This window comes from Nanorana parkeri, unplaced genomic scaffold, assembly GCF_000935625.1.
Source record: "Nanorana parkeri isolate BGI_ZX_2015 unplaced genomic scaffold, ASM93562v1 scaffold114, whole genome shotgun sequence".
Lineage (NCBI taxonomy): Eukaryota > Metazoa > Chordata > Amphibia > Anura > Dicroglossidae > Nanorana > Nanorana parkeri.
Window position 1 is genome coordinate 265677 of NW_017306382.1, and position 21452 is coordinate 287128.

Below are 21452 nucleotides of genomic sequence, written 5' to 3' on the forward strand. Positions count from 1 at the left end.
CTGTCCATGTGCCAGTGTTTTAGCATCGTGGACTGATAAGGTTGGGGAGGAGCCTTTGCTGTGCACCGGGCTCGCTGCAGGCATGCAGATCAGATGGGAGGAGGTTTGAGCAATGGCGGAACCAACGCCATAGCGACCCAGGCAGCCTCTATGGGGCCCGGCCATGACAAGGAACAAAGGGGTCCCCCTGATGCCGTGCGGGCCACCTGGGTCGCTATGGCATCTCAGAGTGCTGGCTGTTACTGGCAGCTGTGAGGAGGAACGCGCCGCTGTCCAGATCACTGACAAGCTGTCAGTGATCTGTGCAGCGGCACGTTCCTCCTCACAGCCGCTGCTGAGTCAGTGACAGCCAGTAGCTGCGGTGGAGGAGGCCGGACCCGGTGGTGGCGGGGGAGGAGGTGGGGCCCGGCGGTGGAGAAGGCTGACAGTGGATCGGGGCTGACAGGTAAGAGGTGTGCAGGGGTGTGGCCAGCCCACCTGGGACCCTGCAGAGCCCACCACAGAGAGTCAATGATGGGCTCTGCAGGGTCACTCTCAAGGGGGATGTGAGGGATCTCAGGTGGGCTCTGCAAGGGGCGTAACTAGAAATCACAGAGCCCCGTACACATATATTTTGCCAACAGTTTGCGCATCACTTTACAATATAAGGCATTACAATCACAATGCAATTCAAGACAAGATGGTAAGGAGGGCCCTGCCCGTGAGGGCTTGCAGTCTAAAAGAGAGGGGAAAGTGATACATGAGGAGGTAATAAATAAATAATAGTGACCTGACTGGGATTCGAACCAGGGACCCCCAGTGCTGCAAGAACTGCTAACCACTAAGCCACTGTGCTTTTGATTTACGTTTATTATATACTGCATGGTGATTGTGCCTCTCCGTTCATCTCCTTGTGAAAATAACTGACCTATCAGGATAACAGGATGTGGCCTATCCCGTTTTCTCTTCGGGTTGTTACGAGTTGCTACAGAATCAAATCCAGATAACCACTAGAGGGAGAATCCATAAATCTGCATGAAACTTGACCATCATGTAATAAAGCAATGAAAGTCACATTCAATACACAGGTTACTTCTACTCTGTCATCAACAATACATACTCCATGTGAAGCAATATAATATCTTCTGCTACACCAAAGCAGATTCTCGTGTAGACAGAGCACACATAAGAACTCCAGATGTCACTGCGACAGGACGGGAGCATGTAAGGCCAAATGAGGATGGTAATTTGTGAGAAAAAATGTGAACTATGTAAAATGTAATTTCATATGTAACAGAAGGATAACTACACTTGATTTACTGCGCGCAGAATTCCGTCCATCATAACGACGATTATCTGTCAATGTCTGCAAGTGGATGACATTACGGATCGGGTTGCAGACAGGCTTCGATTTGCCGAACAAACCTGAGAATCGTGTATTTTTGGCCATGCTTCCCGTGATACAAGGTAATGAATCTTGACACGGGGCAGATTTGACAGCAGCATCCATCAAACTCTACAGTCATCGGTGTTCGGCAAAGTGGAAACAAATTCCTCTCTTGTTCCTAGTGAAAGTCTAGAGCACAATATGGCGAATGTATATAAATCAGGACAGGACAGGGGAACTCTAGGCATGGGCCCAGAGGTGTCGGCTCCTCTTAATGATTGCGCTACAGTTCCGTATTTCCAAGCTAAGAACCCCCCAATCCTAATCCTACAAGAGGTCCATGCACTCTCTGTATTTCTGTAAAAAAAAAAAAATCAAAGCAACTGGACTTGCTGTATTTTTCTTGAAGATGTTTCGCTGGTCATCCAACTAGTTTTCTCAGTTCAGAATGACTTGTAAAACAATTCTCTGGGAATACAATGCTGGTTTAACACCTCTTTTTGGTCGGCTTAATAACACCTGCTAGCTCCAATCATGCAATGCAATCAATACCTTACCTCCGTGAGGTCTCTGACCGAATGCTGGTTATTATAAACAGATTATGCTGTTTGGAGCAACATTCACAATCTTCTAGCAATGGATTCCAGAGAATTTCTAGCATACAAAGTGTGTTATTAGGAGGAGGAATAAAGGAAAAAATGGAAAACTCACACAAGGGAGTTTAGTCTGTATCAGTGTGTCAGTTTTTCATACAGACCCGCACTGATGCCCAATGTATGTCTATGGGCGAGCAGATGTAAATGGATGTGTCTGTTACATCCGATTACGTTCGAGTCCATCTAGGTCCGGGAAACACAACAGAAAAAATTTGCATCGTTTCTGTTTTTAAAGGCCTAGAGGCAACCGAACGGATGTTAACTGATGTTGTAAGCGATAGGCCCCTTTCAGGTGGCAAAGTTTAGATACTATGTTTTTTTCGGGTGAATCTGGTCGGAAGCCCAATGTTAGTCTATGGGCAGCCAGACCTAAACGGACATGTGTCCATTTACATCCGATTGCCACGCCTCCATCCAGGTCTGGAAACAAAAAAGAGTTCCATTTTGGTGGACTTGATTATGACAGATCTTGGTAATCTGATGTAAATGGACACATGTCAGCTTTCATCTGACTCCCCACCATAGACCTAACATGGGTCTAGTAAGTACAGTTCCCTTCGTCGTAAGTTGGAGGAAAAACTGGATGGACAAGGATGTCACAACAGTGACATTCGTTCCATACTGCTTCGACCAGCAAGGGACTCGTGCACAGATCCACTGCTGATTGGAACTGACAACGCTATTGTGAAAGGGGCCATTTGGTAGATAAGGATAAAGAGAGGCTGTGGCAGGGGATATTCAAGACTGTGACCCCCAAACGGGGGATCCCTCACTGATGAGTAGCAGAAGAAGCTTTATGCCTTCAATCAACCCTCCCCCCCAAAAAAAACACTTGAAAAATAGACGTAAGCGGATTGAAAACCTTATGTAAACCCAAAATGAACTGAAGACGGATGTGCAAACTAATGTCAAATGATGGAAACTCATTGAGTATTTAATTTTTTATGTAACTGAACTGATGACGTCTGTGTGTAAGGGATGCAATCCAGCCACCACATCTAAGGCCCCTTTCACACCGGCTGATCCTCTCCTATTCAGAGCAGTACGGATCGGATGTCACCGCTTTAACACCCGTGTCCATCCAGTTCTTTCCCCCATCTTGTGATGAAGGAAAGAACTGAAACTGCCGACTGCATGTCAGTCTATGGGGAGTCAGATGTAAACAGACACGTCATGATTACCCCAGAACCGGCATGATCTGGTCCAGCAAAATGCATCTCTGATTCGTTTGTTTTTCTGGACCTGGCCAGACTTGGGGGTAACCGGGTGTAAAAGGACGCCCGTCCATTTACCCCCAGCTGCCCATAGACTAGCATTGGGCATCCAATCTGAGCTAGCTGTCAGATTTTCAAGCAGATTTGCCCATGTGTAAGATTGGTAAGGTTCAATATTCTATTTTTGGTTTTAGACAAAAAAAGTGGACCTAATATCGGAAATTGATTTAAGGGTCACCTATGCCCAATATCACCTAATGTCATTAAAACCTAAAAAGAGCTCCTGTCTGCCACCTGTAACAGTCTCCCACTGGGTTTTTCAAAGCAAGTAAGTCCAACCCTGGTTAAGGGCCCAGCAATGTGAGAGCCAAAGGCCAGCCAATCAGAGCCTCTGCCAATTACATGTTCATGTTGATCACCCTGAGGGCTCTTACACACCAGATGCAGTGCGTTCCGGCCCGATACTGGCCAGAATGCACTGCCTGGCATTGTGGCTGGCTTACTTTTTTGTGGGGCAGGAGGGGGCGTGGTGGGCCATTGAAGTGAATGGCACCGTAGTCACGCCCTCCGGCCACAATGCGATCGGCCGCACGGGATGGCAAGGCACATTATGCCTGTGGGCCGTTCCGATCAAAATGCTGCAAGCACTATTTTGATTGTACCGGACCGGACTGCTAGAATCGGGCCGGAACGCACTGCATCTGGTGTGAACGAGCCCTCTGAGGATGGGTTCACACCATTTTCTGAACCGCATTTCGGGAACATAATGCATTGCATTTTTGTCACGTTTTTACAGTGATTTTGCTGCAATTTTTTTTTTTTTTTTAGCTTAAAATGGTCTTACAAGTGCGTTAAAGTGTGCTCTATGCGTTTTTGATGCGTTCCAGTTCATTCCAACGGACTGCGCTGGTGGGAACAGGGGCCAGAAATAGCATAGGGATACATTGGGATGCATTTTGGGTCCGGAAACAGTCTGGTCTGGATGTATTTTGGATGTAGTGTGAATGGGCCCTGAGACCATCAACAGCAGATGGTCTTGAAAGCAAGATGTATTGAGCCAAATATAGGGCAATTCTAGAGGAAAACCTGTTGTGTTGAATGTCTTAGATGGGCTCATTCAAAGCCAAGACCTCAATCCAATTGAGAATATTGTTTGGACTTGAAGAACTTAGATTTGTTTAGTACTTTTAATGCGTGTCTCTTTACAATCTTAGAAAGTTGGGAAGTATGTCATCCTTACAGTAACTAAAGCAAACAAAGATGCAATTAACTACCTTCATATATATATATGGTTTGTGTAAAATGAAACAGTGAAGTGTTGCTGAGCAGAAAAACACGACGTGTCCATGAATCTCCCATCCTATTAACTCGATGTATGGCATATACAGAAAGCTGCGGGAGGGACCTGGAACTTGTCACTGCACACCATTCGGTGGACTGAGCATACCAGATGGAAAAACAGAAATCCCATAGATTAATGTGGATGCTCTCGGGAGTCTTCTTAAACCTTAACCCCTTCATGACTGAGGCCCTTTTTTCAATTTTTGCACCCATGTTATATTCCACATTTTAGGCCTGAAAATGACGTAAAACCCCCCAACATTATATATTTTCTGAATGCCAAGACCCTACAGAATAAAATGGTGGTAGTTGAAAAAAATTTTACGCGTGTTTACGTGGCGACGCACGTGCTCGCGGGGGCGGGGACCCCGATGCTGGCGACGTACACTGTACGTCGTCAGTCACGAAGGGGTTAAACTTGTTCTGGACACAAAGCAAGAGCTGTGAAAATGCAACGGCTTGGATTCTACACACCGGCACCCACGGACGCTGCTTTTCCTCACACTCCTGGAACATTGCAGCCCTGTAAACCTGTGTAGAGTATAGGCCAAATGTACAGGGCTGCGAGGGGTCTGGAATTTCAAATTGGAGTTTTGGATATTTCAAATAAAAAAAAAAAAGGTACTAAAGCTGGAACCTTAAAGTATTCATAGCTTAGTATGACATTATAGGAAAAAAAAACCTTTAAAGTAGGGATGCACCGATACCGGTTTTTCGTTATCGAGTACGAGTATCAATATTTTTTTTTCAGTACTCGGCGATACAGAATACTGAGTACCGGAAGTCCCATTTGGGAAGCCAGGCGGCATGTCATGACTCGTCACTTGGCTTCCCGATTAGCAGGGAAGCCGTCCCCATACTTCTCGTCATCAGCTGACGAGAGAGCATGGAGCCGGGTTCTGGCCAATCAGGAAGCCGGGCACTGTGTAATGACGCGGCGCCCGCTTCCTGATTGGCTGGGAAGCCGGCTCCATGGTTCCTCGTTATGAGCTGATGAGGGAGCATGAAGCGGGGGTACCGACCAATCGGAAAGCCGTGCGCCGCATCATTACACGGCGCCTGGCTTCCTGATTGGGAAGCTTCCGCCCAATCAGGAAGCTGGGCAGCACGTCATTACACACTGCCCGGCTTCGTGATTGGCCGGGAAGTTGGCTCCATGCTCTCTTGTCAAAAGTGACGAGAGAGCATGGAGCTGGCTTCCCGGCCGATCGGGGTAGGCATCGGACCATTTGGGCGAGTACGAGTACTCGCCTAAATACCCGGCATCGGCACCGATAATAGTATCGGTGCATCCCTACTTTAAAGTGTAAAATCTTTTCAGTTAGTTCTGCGCATTGATGATTGTATTTCATACACAGTGATAAAGTGGAACTAAACTCAAAATTAAAAAACATTGCTGGCAGGCAAGGTAGTGTGTTACTGGCCAGATCACCACATGAAAATAAAGGGGGAAAAAAGCCTGAAAAGAAAGGAAAACCAATGCAGCTACCACTATCTAAGGATTGGTCAGCTGTAATGTACCACATTTTTGCTGTTGGGTTTAGATACACTGAGTGCATGGTTAAAGTACAACTGCAATTGTACTTGGGGACTGTCTCTATCATCTACCCTGTACATACAAGGATCCTGCCATTGATCAGACCAAGGTTAGAAGAAGCAGAGCCACACAGGTTCCACTTGTGCCAGCTAATAAAACTAAAGGTTACTATGGTAAGCATGGGGTCATGGAGTCACCAAAAGTGGATGAGTCAGAATCTAGTGTACAAATCATGAATTCTTTGTGCAATGAGGGAAAACTGGAGCTCAGAGCATAAATATCTATGTGACAAATATGCAGGAACTGGGCAATGAGACTGAGGCAAGATGAACCAAAAATTCTTAAAAAAACGTTTTCAGTCTATTGCTGTAACCAGACCACAAATAAATCAAGATGAACTCCTGGATTAAATGCACTAACCTCCTGCAGTCTACTCGGTGATCTACTCGAGTGTAAGAAGCCTTACTAATCAGAGCTCTACCCCATGTTCTCCTCCAGCGTTCTACTCGGTGTTCACCTCCAGACTCAGAGGCCTTACTAATCAGTGCTCTACCCCATGTTCTCCTCCAGCGTTCTACTCTATGTTCTCTTCCAGCACTCTACTCGGTGTTCTCCTCCAGACTCAGAAGCCTTACTAATCAGAGCTCTACCCCATGTTCTCCTCCAGCACTCTACTCGGTGTTCCCCTCTCCTCCGGGAACCTTACTAATCAGTGCTCTACCCCATGTTCTCTTCTCCTCCAATGTTCTACTCCATGTTCCCCTCCAGCGTCAGATGCCTTACTAATCGGCGCTCTAGTCCAGGGCTCAAAATTTCCACTCGCCAGCTCGCATTTGGCGAGTGGAAATAAAGATACTCCATATCCTCTTCCAGCGCTCTACTCCATGTTCTCCTCCGCCGCTTGTCACTGCACACTTCAGGGTTAACTGATGGCCCTTTCCTGTGAGCCAAGGCTGTCATGGATGCGCATGGTCACACCAGACAACTCACAGCATGGTTCTCATATACCATTACGTGGGCGTCACCTACTGCTGCCCTGAGGAGCAGAAGAGGACAAGAAGAGGAAGCACAGGTGACGTCACCAAACTGACAAGAAGACAGCTAGAATTAAAAATGCAGTTAGGGTTTTTTGTTATAACATAAAAAGGTGTGTGGCAAAGTCCAGGGAGGGTGAAGGGACAACTGAAGGCTGGAGGGCTGCTTTAAATATAAATGTGTCCTAAACATTGTTTATGGAGAGACCAGATACAGTTAGATTTGATAGAACACTCTGCAGTATGAAGGCATTGGTGTTCCTGGAGAAGAAACTCTACAGGAAATCAGTTCTCTGCTAGCATCTCCAAAGCCTTTGTTCTTAGATCAATGGAGGAAACAGAATCTGTGAAGCTCAATTGCTTTCCCAGCATCCGACCTGTAATATCAGCCGAGCCTGGTAAGAGCTCAGAGCCGTACGTGTAATAACCTATATTGTTACGGGCAGCGAGGCCGCGGAAAGCTTCTCGGGGCAGATGGGGGACACGTCCGCTTCACAATGACACCGGCTATGTATTGTCCCTGGCCTGAGAATAAAAAGCTGTTTCTTCTGTCTATTATCCAGCTTTTCTAGGATGACAGGACCATGATAAATAGTCAGGTCACATCAATTCCTGTCCGGGACAAAGGGGGTTCCTGTGATTGACACTCGGAAACTACACAAAGGGAGGAGATTCAATTTTTCCTCCTCTGGGGATGGCTTTTGATAAAGGCGCCTGAAATTTTAGCTTTTAAAAGCATCTCCCATGACTGCCGGGCTCACCTTCCAGGTAAACAACTTCCTGCTTCTCTGCTCTACGAGGCACACACGTGAAACCGGATCTTCTGTGCTGGAAGCTCAGGATGGTGGAAAGAAATGTTTTCAGCTGAAGCCGTGTCACTGCTGTCCTGTGTGACTGTACTCTCACCAGCCTGCATGTAGACCCGAGATTGTATCTCCCCACAATATTTACATCAACGTGGGAACCTCTCTAGGAAAAACAACTTTTCCTGGACTGATGAAACCAGGCTGTTCTCATTCGCTGAACTTTAATTGAAGACAAACTAAATGATGGATTTTATTAAATCATACAGCTGTGTCATATTCCGAAGAAAGCATCTAAGAGACACTTTACACCTAGCCAGTCTACTATGGTGACTACGAACCGATTCATTTGAATAGATTCCAAACAAGAATACAAACACGAGGCACTGGGACTTCAATTCACGTTTATATAAAGCAGTAGTAGGGAAGATCATCATTTAAAAAGCTCACTGGTTTTGGTTAGGCAGATCATAACAAAAAACAAGAGTACCCTACAGAAGGTACCCAGAAAACATCAACAGCAGGGGCAACAGACCAAAAAGTAAAAGAGTCTAAATCATTCTTATAGTATAGAAAACAGCCAACAGGTTTCAGTGGCCAGGCACTCCATCTTCAGATATAATGAGAGGCTATAATTGACTCAAATAAATGCTTCTTAGAATAGTCTGTGTTATTGCACACTACAAAGCATTGCATTCCCTTTGTGTGGCCAATGAAAATGGCACCACTACACACTAATGAGTGTATGGTGTGTTGCGCTAAGGTCTCATTCACACAAGAAAAAGCCAGCACGTACAGCTCCGTGCTGCGTGCACGGCCGTATCGGGCAGCTCCCGGGAAGGACAGGTGCTGTGTGTGATTAGTACGCAGCCCCTGTCCTTCTCTATGGGAGTACACGGCCGTACGCCGTCCTACGCTCACCCAAAGTGCAGGTCCGTACGGGTGTCCCGGCTCGGACGCAGACAGGATCCATCCATCTATCCTCATGGACGTGCAGGGCGGGTGAGCATAGGGCGGTGAACGGCCGCATACACCCATAGAGAAGGACAGGGGCTGCGTACTAAGCACACGCAGCAACTGTCCTTATCGAGAGCTGCCCGATATGGCCGTGCACGCAGCACGGAGCTGTACGTGCCGGCTTTTTCTTGTGTGAATGAGGCCTTAGTGCAACACACCATACACTCATTAGTGTGTAGTGGTGCCATTTTCATTGGCCACACAAAGGGAATGTGCCAAATTTTTCTCTTGTAAATGAGGCCTAATGAGTGCATTATAGCAATGTAAAGGTGTAAATGGGCCCTTAGACAACACAAATCTACGCACATAACACCAGTACAATCTGACGTCCTCACTAACATAATACACAACGTTTTCTATTACTATATATATGTATATATATCATTGCAGAGGTGATCATTATGTACATTTGCAATACACAAGGGAAGACTTCATTCTTCTGACATAAAAACAATACAGCTACTTATTTTGGGATGTAAACATCCAGCCATGATTGGGTAAGATGTGACCGTAACCTTTCACTAGGGAGCCAATTTATAAACCATGGCCCTTACTGCTGCTTTTCCCAAAAGAAAAAATAAAGCCCTGTGCTGTCTGCCGGGGACCCTGAAGTATGTGACGCCCCATTTGTTCTAATAAACACGGGAGTGGGGAAGATCTGTCACATGACTAGAAGGTCATGCGGCAGGTCTTGCAAAACTATAAAAAAAAAGAATAGAGTCACACTTTAACCATTTGATGACCGGGGTGTTAAACTCCCTTCCTGTCCAGGCTATTTTTCGGTATTCAGCGCTGCGGTACTTTGACTGACATTTATTCCGTCATGCAACGCTGTACTGAAATTTTTTTAATATCATTTTTTAGGGACAGATAGAGCTTTCTTTTGGTATTTAGTCACCACTGGGGTGTTTATGTTTTACTATATTAAGAAAAAATTACCAACAATTTAGAAAAAAAGAAACGTGTTTCTCATATTTTAAGTTATGAACAATTATTACCCAATTTTTTTGTAAAATATAAAAGACAGAGGCACTAAACAATGCGATCGGACAGCTATAGAGCCGCCGAACGCTTGTATATGTAACAGCCGTTAGCGGCTGTTTACACCTGTCAGTGTGTTCTGCCCGGTGCGCGCCAAGGGGCGCACACGAGCAGAGAGAACAAAAGCCGTATATTTACGGCGCCCCACTGGAAGGTGCTTGTCGTCGGTCCGTTAATTTACGATGGGCGGACGGCAAGTAGTTAAGTGATATTTATCCCATTTCCACAACTGTTTGAATGCTGTTCCATTGAGAGCCTTGATCTGTGGCCCAGATAGAGAGCGCAGGCTGCTTCATTGTATTAGATTAGGGATTTTTACTGGAGGTAGAAATACTTCAGTGGCAATGATGTGTAACACTGACCTTGGAAAGTAACAGGAGGCCCCATGCAGCAGTAAATGGCAGCACTGATACCTCTGACCATACGTGGGGGGCTCTGATGAAATTTAAGGAGTTTTTTATGAAGAGTAAGAAGGATTTACCAAATATCTGTCTCCTCACAGAGGTGGAGAATGCCGCTGCTTCTCTTAGAGGGTATGTAAGACGGATCAGAGAAAATAGAATGATAGAAAGGGCCATGGAAAATAGTCTTCAGGGGTTTGAAATAAACAGGAAAGAAGAAACCTGGAATGTGATATGGAATGCAGTCTGCATTTTGCTGCCGTGTCATGTTTGTTTCCTTAAACTAGATATATTACATGTATATGCAAAATGTCTCATCGCCTTGGACACGAAAATAATAAAAGGCCTGTCATTGCTGGCCTCCTAAAAATGCTAGTTCACTGGCTATTATCCTGGCTCACTGACGTCAATGATTCTGACTAGCGGGCCTTGAACAAAAATATAGATGAGGAACAGTTGTCAAGCTTGAGTCTTATATAACTTGGTACGTGGCACGGGAATGTCCGATTAAAGAGCTGACGGGTCTTTTCCAGAAAGCAAAAGATCAGTTAGAGGATAACTAAACCCAAAAACAAAACTGTCATATATTGCAGCTTATCAGTCCTTTAATGTGGAGGCTGCATTGGCTTTCACTTTTCTGGGTAAGAACATTTTTGGCAAGCACAGAAATCAATTGTTGATCAGAAATTATGTGTCCCTTGTCACTTCCTGTGAGCTGAAAAGACAGGCCAGCCAACCTTATCTCTCTTGTGTTAACTACTAATACCGTTAATCCAACATGTAATAGAGATGAAGAAAGGCATAAATGTTCAGCTTGTGTGACAACCATGGCTCCCTCCATAGACACAGTGGATAAGTGAGTGTAGCCACCAAGGACAGGAAGTGTGCTATTCACAGGATCACCACTTGAAAATAAAATTTAAAAAGCCTGAAAAATGAAAACTATTGCAGCCCCCATTTGTAATGACTGATAAGCTGCAATATACTATATTTTAGTTTTTGGGTTTAAATGCGCTTTTGCCCTCATTCACACGAGAGAAGGCGTCACGTACAGCTCTGTGCTGCGTGCACGGCCGTATCGGGCCGCTCCCGGGAAGGACAGGTGCTGCGTGTGATTAGTAAGCAACCCCCGTCCTTCTCTAGGCGAGTACGTGGTCGTACGCCCCCCTACGCTGACCCAAATTGCAGGTCCGTGTGGGTGTGCGTTTCCTGGCTCGGACGCAGACAGGATCCATCCTGCCAGCGTACGAGTATGGACACCCGCACAGGCGTGCAGGGCGGGTGAGAGTAGGGTGGCGTATGGCCGCGCACTCCCATAGAGAAGGACAGGGGCTGCGTGCTAATCACACACAGCACCTGTCCTTCCCGGGAGCTGCCCGATACGGCCATGCAGGCAGCACAGAGCTGTACGTGACGCCTTCTCTCGTGTGAATGAGGGCTTATAGTGTACTTCCAATTTTGCATTTAAAGAGTAATTCCAGTTTCCCACCAAGTGTGGGAGACTGAAATTACCCCCACAAATTGGTCCCCTCCACTGCCCCACTGCCCCACTGCCCCCCCATGCTATATATACCATTGGATTAGTCTGACCCTAGTTGATTATAATACTTTATTGCTGTGTGGTATGTGTATAGGGAAATGCTGCGGGTGGTGTGACGCGCAGTAAAGCCTACTCAAACCTCAATACCCAATCCTCTTACTGGTAAGTAAACTGGAAGTAACATCTTTGGAGATCTTGAGAAGTTTTTGACAGAACACAGGCAGTGACATAACACTATGACGTGTCAAAACACAACAATGTCGGCCAGTAAGGATCTGGTCCCCCCGTACAGCCCTGTAGCCTTGAGATATTGTTTTCGGCTTTAGATATATCGTGGAGTGTCACAGCCTGTGATGATGGCAGAAGTGCTGCATAGAGCACGGCATTGATGGACTATTCTGTACATGAGGTTGGAGATAGCACACCAGTTCCAGCAATATGGAATTCTAAATGACAAACATATAACGTGAGTCTGAACTTACCTGAAAAAGAACATGTACAGGGCAGCAGTGACGCAAAACAAAAGCACCTACAGGAAGAAAACAAAAAAGATGCATCAATATACACAAGTCATCTGCTGAGATAATCCAATATGTTTCGGAGTATGATAATAATAACACAAAGAAACAACAAAAATATCCAACACAAACCTGACATAAGATAAACGCACATAGCTGTCTGTGACTTTTACACTTTCTGAGACACAGTCCTGGAACAGGCATGCAGCAAGTACACATAGCCCTGATCCGTGCCATCATTCCAGGTTAGTGATTCATGAAGGTCTGAAGTCAATGGATCGCCAGGACATCCAGACAATTAGCATTTTCAGCAATGGCCGCCCATGCATTTCTCTCATGACAAGTTTTCTTTAAAGAAGCACTCCAGGAATTACTTTAATTAACTCTTGCAGCGGAGCTACCCCCACACTGCAAGGATTAACTGCTCCTTTTGGTCCAGGGGCCGGATTACAGAACATATGCTCACCCGCTCCTTGGTCCTGTGGCGGTGACCACTCACCTCTCTCCTCCTTCTGTGATATGTCCCTCGGCATCCTCACGTCTGATGGAGCCAAATGGACCTGCATTAGACGCGATGACATCAGCAGTCCCTAGACCCCCACAGCCCAGGCTGTGTGCACCGGTCTAGCAGACAGGCAGGAACGAGGATCTGGTAGAAATATCTGCTTTAATCCAGCCCCTAGACCAAAACGAGCAGTTAACCCTTGCAGTGCGGGGTAGCCCCGCTGCAAGAGTTAATTTTGGAGTTCTTCTTTAATGAGGTTTTATTACTGCAACAAAAAAAGGGAGGAGAGCTGAGAATCCATTATGAAGGCTTCACAATGGTTTCGTTTTTAGATCCTTTTTGGCCCAGGAATCTTGAATGTGTATCTATATACAGTACAAGGACACAGACAGTGAAAAAAACTTTTTTGCGTTCCTCCACCATTCCGTCTGGCTTTCAGGAGCAAAGCAAAACCCAATGCTTCTTAGTATAGGAAACATGTCACTCTCTCCCCTTCAGAAACGCATAACCCCAGTTGGGACTTTATTAGTAACAAACACGTATGATGTATTTGCACGACCACATAAAATCTAATACATTCGTAAAAAATCTTAAATGATAAAGTGTGAGAAAATTTACAGGTACATGTTACAATGCCATATACAAAACGCCACAATAATTGTATGACCGTGTCAGAGGCCTCTCTGAAATTCTTACTGTGCATCATGTGTGCTTCGCATTAGTTGTTGCTTCAGTCTATATAGTCTGTTCATAATTTTTTCACAACAATTAAACCTGCTTCCTCAGGAGCTTAGAGGTCCAACAGCATTGTCCTGAAACATTGACAAGTGCATTAAATCACCTCATACAGCGTTCCAGCTGTCCTCGCGCTAGGTAGATGCCGGAGTATGGGCAGCTCTACCTACAGTGAGGATGGCTGGACGCTGTATGAGGTGATTTAAAGGAGAATTATGAGGTGAGTGGTTTTCACTCATCCTCATAGTTCCAGCCGACGTGTGACAATGAGACTGTCACAGGTCGGCTCAATTGATCGGGAAGTGAGCGAACACATACCATCGCTCGCTCACTTCTCGACTCTGTCCCTGCAGAGAGCCGTGACTGTCAGTAGGCAATATTTTATTTATTAATTATTATGCATTTCTTTAATTTTTACAAAAGCTGAACTTCTTTAAATATTTTATATGTTTTTGTACTGTTTATCTGCTTGGAGTTTTGCTTTAATTCAATATGATAAACAGTACGATGCTAAATATGATCACAAAGCGATCAAAAGATCACATTGGACTGAAGCTGGCAGCTAACTTTAGATTTACGGTTTATAATAAATATACCAATTCATGGATTTTGTAAAGTTAAAAAAGAAGTATGTTATAGCAACTGTCATTGAACTTGAAAATTAAGACGTTTCATACCCTCCTGTCCTGCTGCCTAGTCTTCTGATCTTTCCTCTCTTACAGAACCATGGACTTGTCCCATGCGACACACATCCAGGAATGTTGGATTCTTGGTCCCCCACTGTGCTCTGTGGTTTATTCCACCATCCCCTACATCACTACATGACAGAGGAGAAACATAGGGGTCAGCAGAAGGAACATGGCACATGACGGGGAGAAGTCAAACCTGGAGATTCTTCAGATAGCCACAGCTCTTGAACAGGTCAGAGACATGGATATTAGGACAGGCGAGTCCTACCAGTTGTTTTATGTCATAAGCAGAGGTTATCTTCAATAAGACCCACATGTCAAAATGATGAGTAGATCCAGAGATATTAGCAGTTAATTCTATGCATAAATCTCAAACTTGATCTCAGCATTCTGCCTAGGAAACCTATTGGTGAGTAAGGCTATTCCTAATCCATTAAAGGGCCAATAGGGAGGTAGCTGGCCAAGCTCAAGAACAGCACATATGGTATCTTCAGTTTCCTAGAGTTCAGCATCTGTCATTCATTTTGACATGTGGTTTTTGTGATGGACCGCAAGGCACCCCGACTGGGTGCCTCTGTCACTATGTCTTCCTCTCCGCTGGAACCCAAATTCCAGTGTCCTCAGCCCAAACCTGCCTAATTATTGGACGGAACCAATATATTAGGACAGAAAACTAAACTCCCAAAATAATAAAGATTTACCCCAAACATCAGACAACACCAATGCTGAAGCAAAAACAGATCTGAGTCTATTGAAAACCAGCACAGTATTTATAAGGCTCTGGTGGTCTAAAAACATAACGCAATCAAAACATCAAGCAAACAATCCCCTCCCCGATGCCTTAATGAAAGAATAGGGAGGGGGGAAAACAAATAGGATGGGATTATAGATGTAGATGAGTAGATTATAGGTTAGATGAGTAGATTATACGTTGATCTACTCATCTACACCTAGAGTCAGCTATGTTAATCCCATCATTAACACAATTAAACAAATGGACGAACAGACTGTAACAAGTTCAATGGAAGTCGAAGTCCAGAGTTAACCCCTTTGGTGTTTCTGGATTGATACCCTGTACCTTTAATGGGCACAGGGTGACTTAAACATAATGCCAGGGGAAAGACGTGGCATATCCACTCCACACATAAATCTGGGTTAATAATTCCATGGGGTACACATACATAGCAATCCTCAGGGTTCCAGGAACAGTCCCTCAAAAGTCTTAGTTCCATGTAACCCCAAGAGGTTTGAGGGGGCCTCCATATTCCTAGGTCCATAGTCAGTAGGAAGGAGATTAGCCCCCAGGCTTCTCCAACAGCCCCTTTCACTAAAGGAAAACTTCCATTTATTCATTTTTTTTTCCATCTTATGCTCAGTTTGGCTTGCCCAGGTTTGTGACAGGTTTACGTCAATAGACTCTCAATATGCCTGAATACGCTCTAAACTGCCCAATCTGGCTTGGCAGCAATCTAGAGGAAATAAAGTTGATTTCTCCCCCGAGAACTCCGCTTTCTCCAGCAGATGCTTTAGCTGGACGCACAACCTGAACTTTCACATACAAGAGAAGCCTAATAATAAAGTTTGCTTGGGGCATAAATAGAATCTGCCATTTCTAATGAGCAGTAAGTCTAGAGGCTCGGTGCATAGCTCGGATAAGATGACAAGTATTTCTTGAAAGGAAAAGACTGGAGCCATAAAGGTTAGCAAGCTGGAAGGAACCGAGGTGCCAGAGATTCCCCTTTTATCTGCAAGCCATATGAAATTCAAGAGATGACAGAGTGCGCTCCCTCTCTCACTGTCCGCTTGGAGGCCATCCTTAAGGAGACAAGCAATTGCCAACCGCTAGGGTCCTGTGCACAAATTTGGGTACCCCAGGTAAAATGAAATCTTGTTTATTATCTAAGTGAACGGAAGTTAGAACATCTCAAAGTCAAAAGATTTTAAAGCTATTACAAATGCGGAATAAATCACTTACAGTGGGCACTGCTCCTTGATCTTTAAAAGGTTTACCTGACAACACGGATGGCGCTGTGTCAGATACAGTCCATAATAGAAGTCACCAGCACTCGATGATGTGTGGTAGAAGTATAGGCACTTTTTATTCAATCGTCACACAGCCAACATTTCGGGGGCCACGCAGGGTCCCTTCCTCTGGGCGACATTAGGGGCCCTGCATGGCCCCGAAACGTTGGCCACGCATGTGACGATTTAATGAAAGTGTGCTACTTCTTGCACATATCATTGAGTGCTGGTGACTTCTATTATAAGCTGTTTCCACAAGCACGGCAGAGCAATCCACTCCCCTGCTCCCTGTTCCCCACTTTTCCGCCCTCCTTTCTCCAAGCTAGTAGATGGACAGCTACTGGAGACTGACCTGTCCCTTGTGATCTTGAAGTGGACATGAAGTTCAGGGAAGCAGAGTTGAGAGAGCTGGAGCCAGCTGTTTGAAAACACGATGACTGTAAGAGCTTGGGCATAAATGTAACGTAATACTTTGCAGCACAATGTATATTTGTTTGATCTGGATTCATTTTTGAAAAAACGAATTGAGAGTTTGATACTACTAAAGGCGATCTTTCAGCAGAGAAATATGGGAGCTTCAAGGCCTGGTTCACACCGAGCGTTTGTAGCGCTTTTTCTGCCCTAAAAAAACGCTTTAAAAATATGTCCCCCGAAAAATCCCATTCATATTTATAGACCTGTTCACATCTGAGCGTTTTGTCACAACAAGCAAAATGCCTGTCCCTGAAAAAGGCAAAGGGGCTTTTTTTGGCATATTACAGCTCATTTTGGCCCCATAGACTGCATAGGCAATGTTTGAAAACATGCTTGACATGCGAGGGCCTGTCATTAGTTGGTTTGGCAGCAATCCTAGGGTTGCTGATAAAGCCCTAGGCCATGATGAAGGGGGTGTTTTTGGACCCCCGAAACACGTTGGCTATTCTACTCGAATGTCCCCTGACCCTATTTAAAAAAAAAATTTATCTGGACTATTTTTTCGGTACTCGCCGATACCGGATACCGAGTACCGGAAGTCCCATTAAGGAAGCCAGGCGGCGTGTAATAACTAACCACCTGGCTTCCTGATTAGCTGTGAAGCGTGTAAAGACTCGCCACCCGTCTTCCCGACTAGCATGGAAGCCGTCTCCATGCTCCCTCATCACCAAGTGACGATGAAGCATGGAGTCGGCTTTCTGGCCAATCAGGAAGCCGGGCAACAAGTCATTACACAGCGCCTGGCTTCCAGATTGGTCGAAGATGGCCAATCAGGAAGCCGGGCAACAAGGCATTACACGACGTCCGGCTTCCTGATTGGCCAGGAAGCCGGCTTCACACTCCGTGATCACCGGGTAACCAGGGAGCATGATGCCGGCTTTCTGGCCAATCAGAAAACCGGAGGGCACATCATTACACACTGTCCGGCTTCCTGATTGGCTGGGGAGCCAGCTCTGGCTGCACAGCCAATGAGGAAGCTGGGCAGCGTGTAATGACTCGCTGATGGCCTTCCTGATACCGGAAGCTCAGGTATCGGGCTTGGCATCAAAACATTTGTGCAAAATACTCGGCATCGGCACTGATACTGATACCGATACTAGTATTGGTATTGGTGCATCCCTAATTTTTATTATTGTGGTGCTTCAAAACAAAACAAAACAAAAATGGATCTCACTGCATTAAATATATTGACAATCTGAAGAATGCCTGCAGTTATACTTTATGTGTGTATAGACTTCAGAGACTGAAACAATTGCGTGAGCAGGGGAATAAGCATTCTGAGAAAGTCTTGTCTACAAACTCTGTTCTGGTGTCAGGGCTGCAAGGGTAAGAAGACCATAAACACAATCATAGCTGGCTGCAGACAGAAATAGAAAGGTCAATAAACATTAGACTATAACATGGCTTATGGAACAGTGTATTAGGTTACAACCCTTTCTAAAGCCGGAGTTCTCCTTTAAAAACCGAGTATTAGCACCATGGAATGCACAGGCCTACCCGGCGTCTCTATCCGATAAAAGCTCGGAGAAAAGACTTTTCACCCACTTCAGCACTGCAATTGCAGAGTCTCTTCATCTATTAGTGTAGACATTCTGTATGGCCATAATCATCAGCTCCTTAACGCCGCTCTGCGAAAACTCAGAGTGTCAGCCACATTTCCTGAAGTCATTTTCTCTCTGATCTACTGGATACCCTTGAAGTTGTAAGAGATACAAGAAGGGGAGATTTACAGGATGCTATTAATATTTGTACCCTCTCAAGAAACCTTAGAGCTGGGTCTGCTCATCCAAAGGCCTCAGTTATAGCCCTCGCTGACAAGCACATTAGGCAACGGTGAGACATAATACCCAATACAAGTATTTCATAGGAAATTTCATGGAAATAACAACCCCCTTATTGCATGAACTAACTGTGACCCTATGTAGTGGGTACTTACCTTGTCGTGTGCACCAAGTCGCCTATTGGGGACCGGTGAAGTTTTCTCAGACCTCTCTGCTAAGTAACCAGGCTTGCAGGCTGCCTGGACTGGTGCTATACTATACACCTATACTCAAAAAGTGAAGATAGGCTACGCAGTACTCTGAAACATGCCTTGAACCTCATAGCTGTATATCTGCAGTGCTGGAACATCTATGGTATTGTGATCTGAAGTGAGATTTGGTGATGTCACTACTGTAAACCAAAGAACACACAATAAACAGTGATCTATAGTTCAATATCGAGGCCACTGCTTATAAGCATATATTTGCTTTATAGTATATATATTATGAACTCCAAGCCTTAAAGAAAGTTTATTTGTTATAAGAGGTTTGAATTAACATTGTAGGATAAAGAATGAGGTCACTACCGTGTTGGTCACTGTTTTCCTTGCTGGAGGAAGCCTGAGGACCTGCAATGTGAGGATCTTCCTGCTTCTGTTTCATTCATTCTGTTGATCTGCGATTCCTTCACATCCCCTTTTGCTTCTTAAAATGACATCCACCCCCCACCCTCCACTTGCTGCTTTAAAGGAGAACTATGGGGTCAGAGCTTTTTCCCATAGTTCTCCGAAGGGTAATGGGAGGACACAAACTAGCGTCCTCCCGTTAACCAAAGCTGTAGCTCGCGGTATACTGAGATGCCGCACCTGAAACGGATCCTGACAACTATGTCTGGATCCGCCCTGCTGCGTGAGTGACAGCTGGCTCTGCCTATCTAGAGGCAGAGCCAGCTATACCCGTCCCCGCCCCGTCCGTTCCGCAAGTCAGCGCTGGAGGATCGGGCAGGGGAGGGGAGAATCCAGTCACTCCCCTGTCACGGCTCTCTACAGTGACAGGATCGAGAAGTGAGCGAGCGCCAGTATCTGTTCGCTCACTTCCCGATCTACTGAGCCAACCTGTGACAGTTTCAATGTCACGGGTCGGCTCAGATTATGAGGCTGAGTGAAAAGCACTCACCTCATAATTCTCCTTTAAGGACTTACCTTAAATGATGCCTCTTGATCCAGCACTGACTGCTGTGTCTTCTGTGTTCCACATAGTATGTCCACTTGCATGCTGCCGGGCTGCGTTGGCTTACTCTGTGCCTCTCCTCTTCTCCCGGCCTCTACTGTGCATGCCCCCGTCCCATTATCCTTTTTGGCCGTTAGAGAATCTTCAGACCTTCAGATGGAAGCAAGCACCGGAGACAGGTAAGTTTTTACCTATTTGGTAACTTTTTTATTTTTTTTAATGTTTTTTCAGATATTTACTGCTTGCTAGCAGTAGATATATGCAAAAAAATGAAGGTTTAATAATATTTTAAATATTCCCCTACCAGCGATCAGATCAACAAATATTAGACCACCAGTCATCAGAGGGGCAGCCCTGACAAGGAAGCAAAGCCTTGCTCCCCTACCAAGACGACCGGCACCACACAGATATAGTAATAGGGAAAGTAAAAGTGAAAAACAAAATGCACTACTAGACAGCTACGACTTTTGACCAAATACTCGGGAGAGGAAAAGCAATCAGGATTTAAGACAAGATAGATAGGATGATTCTATCCTGGCAGCTGTAAGCCAGATGGACTTCTTTTTCTTATGGAAATAACTTTTTGAAAATCATATAAATATACTGAAAAAGTTAAAGCTACATGAAAACCATTTCTACACTTTTACTGACAGGTATTATATCACAGAAGAGTGCATGGTACCAGCGGACACTGCCTTGCTACTAAACCAAAGGGAGGGAATAGCCAGTTGCAGTTGTTTGCTTTAAGAATAGGCCACTCTGCAAATCCTATAATCAGAGCAAGAACTTTCATACTCAGGTGGGACTTGCACACCTACTTATGAGCTGATGGCTAAAAATAATACACTGAGTGGCCAGATTATTATGAGCACCCCATCAGTACTTAGTTGAGCCACATTTTGCCTTCAATACTGCGGCGATTCTTCTTGGCATTGACTCCACGAGATGTTGAAAGGTGATGCAAGGAATCTGACACCATGCCTGATGAATAGCACTGTCCAGTTCTGTGAGATTTGATGGTTGTGGAACCAGCTGCCTGATGGCTCTTTCAACTTCGTCCCACAAATGCTCAATTGGATTGAGATCTGGTGATTGTGGGGGCCACCTAAGCAAGGTAAAGTCTCCCTCATGTTCTTGAAACCACTCCTGCACAATACGAGCACCGTGGCATGGCGCATTGTCTTGTTGGAAGAAGCCATCTCCATTGGGATACGCCATCAACATGATAGGATGGACTTGATCAGCAACGATACTTTGGTATGTTGTGCTATTCAGACGTTGTTCCACACGAATTAAAGGGCCCAAATCATGCCAGGAAAACATCCCCCAAACCATAACACTGCCCCAAACCATAACACTGCCCACACCAGCTGGAAGGGTTGTACTCATGCATGTGGGGTGCATGCTTTCATGCTGTTCCCACCAAATTCTCACTCTGCCATCTGCATGATGCAACTGGAAACGTGATTCATTGGACCACATGACTTTTTTCCAATGCTCGACTGTCCAATCCTTGTGTTCCTGTGCGAATTGGAGACGTTTTATTAACGTTTTGTTAACTGCAGCCAG

The 21452-nt window shown here is 45.2% G+C and overlaps 1 protein-coding gene across 2 annotated transcripts in view; it reads right to left on the minus strand.

Moving 5' to 3' along the window:
- TMEM135 (transmembrane protein 135) overlaps window positions 1-21452 on the minus strand; it is a 292084-nt gene that overhangs the window by 55082 nt on the left and 215550 nt on the right. For both annotated transcript variants that reach the window (XM_018553255.1, XM_018553254.1), the window contains one exon: window positions 12433-12479. In XM_018553255.1, the coding sequence (XP_018408757.1) occupies window positions 12433-12479 (47 nt within the window). The remainder of the gene's footprint in view (window positions 1-12432; window positions 12480-21452) is intronic.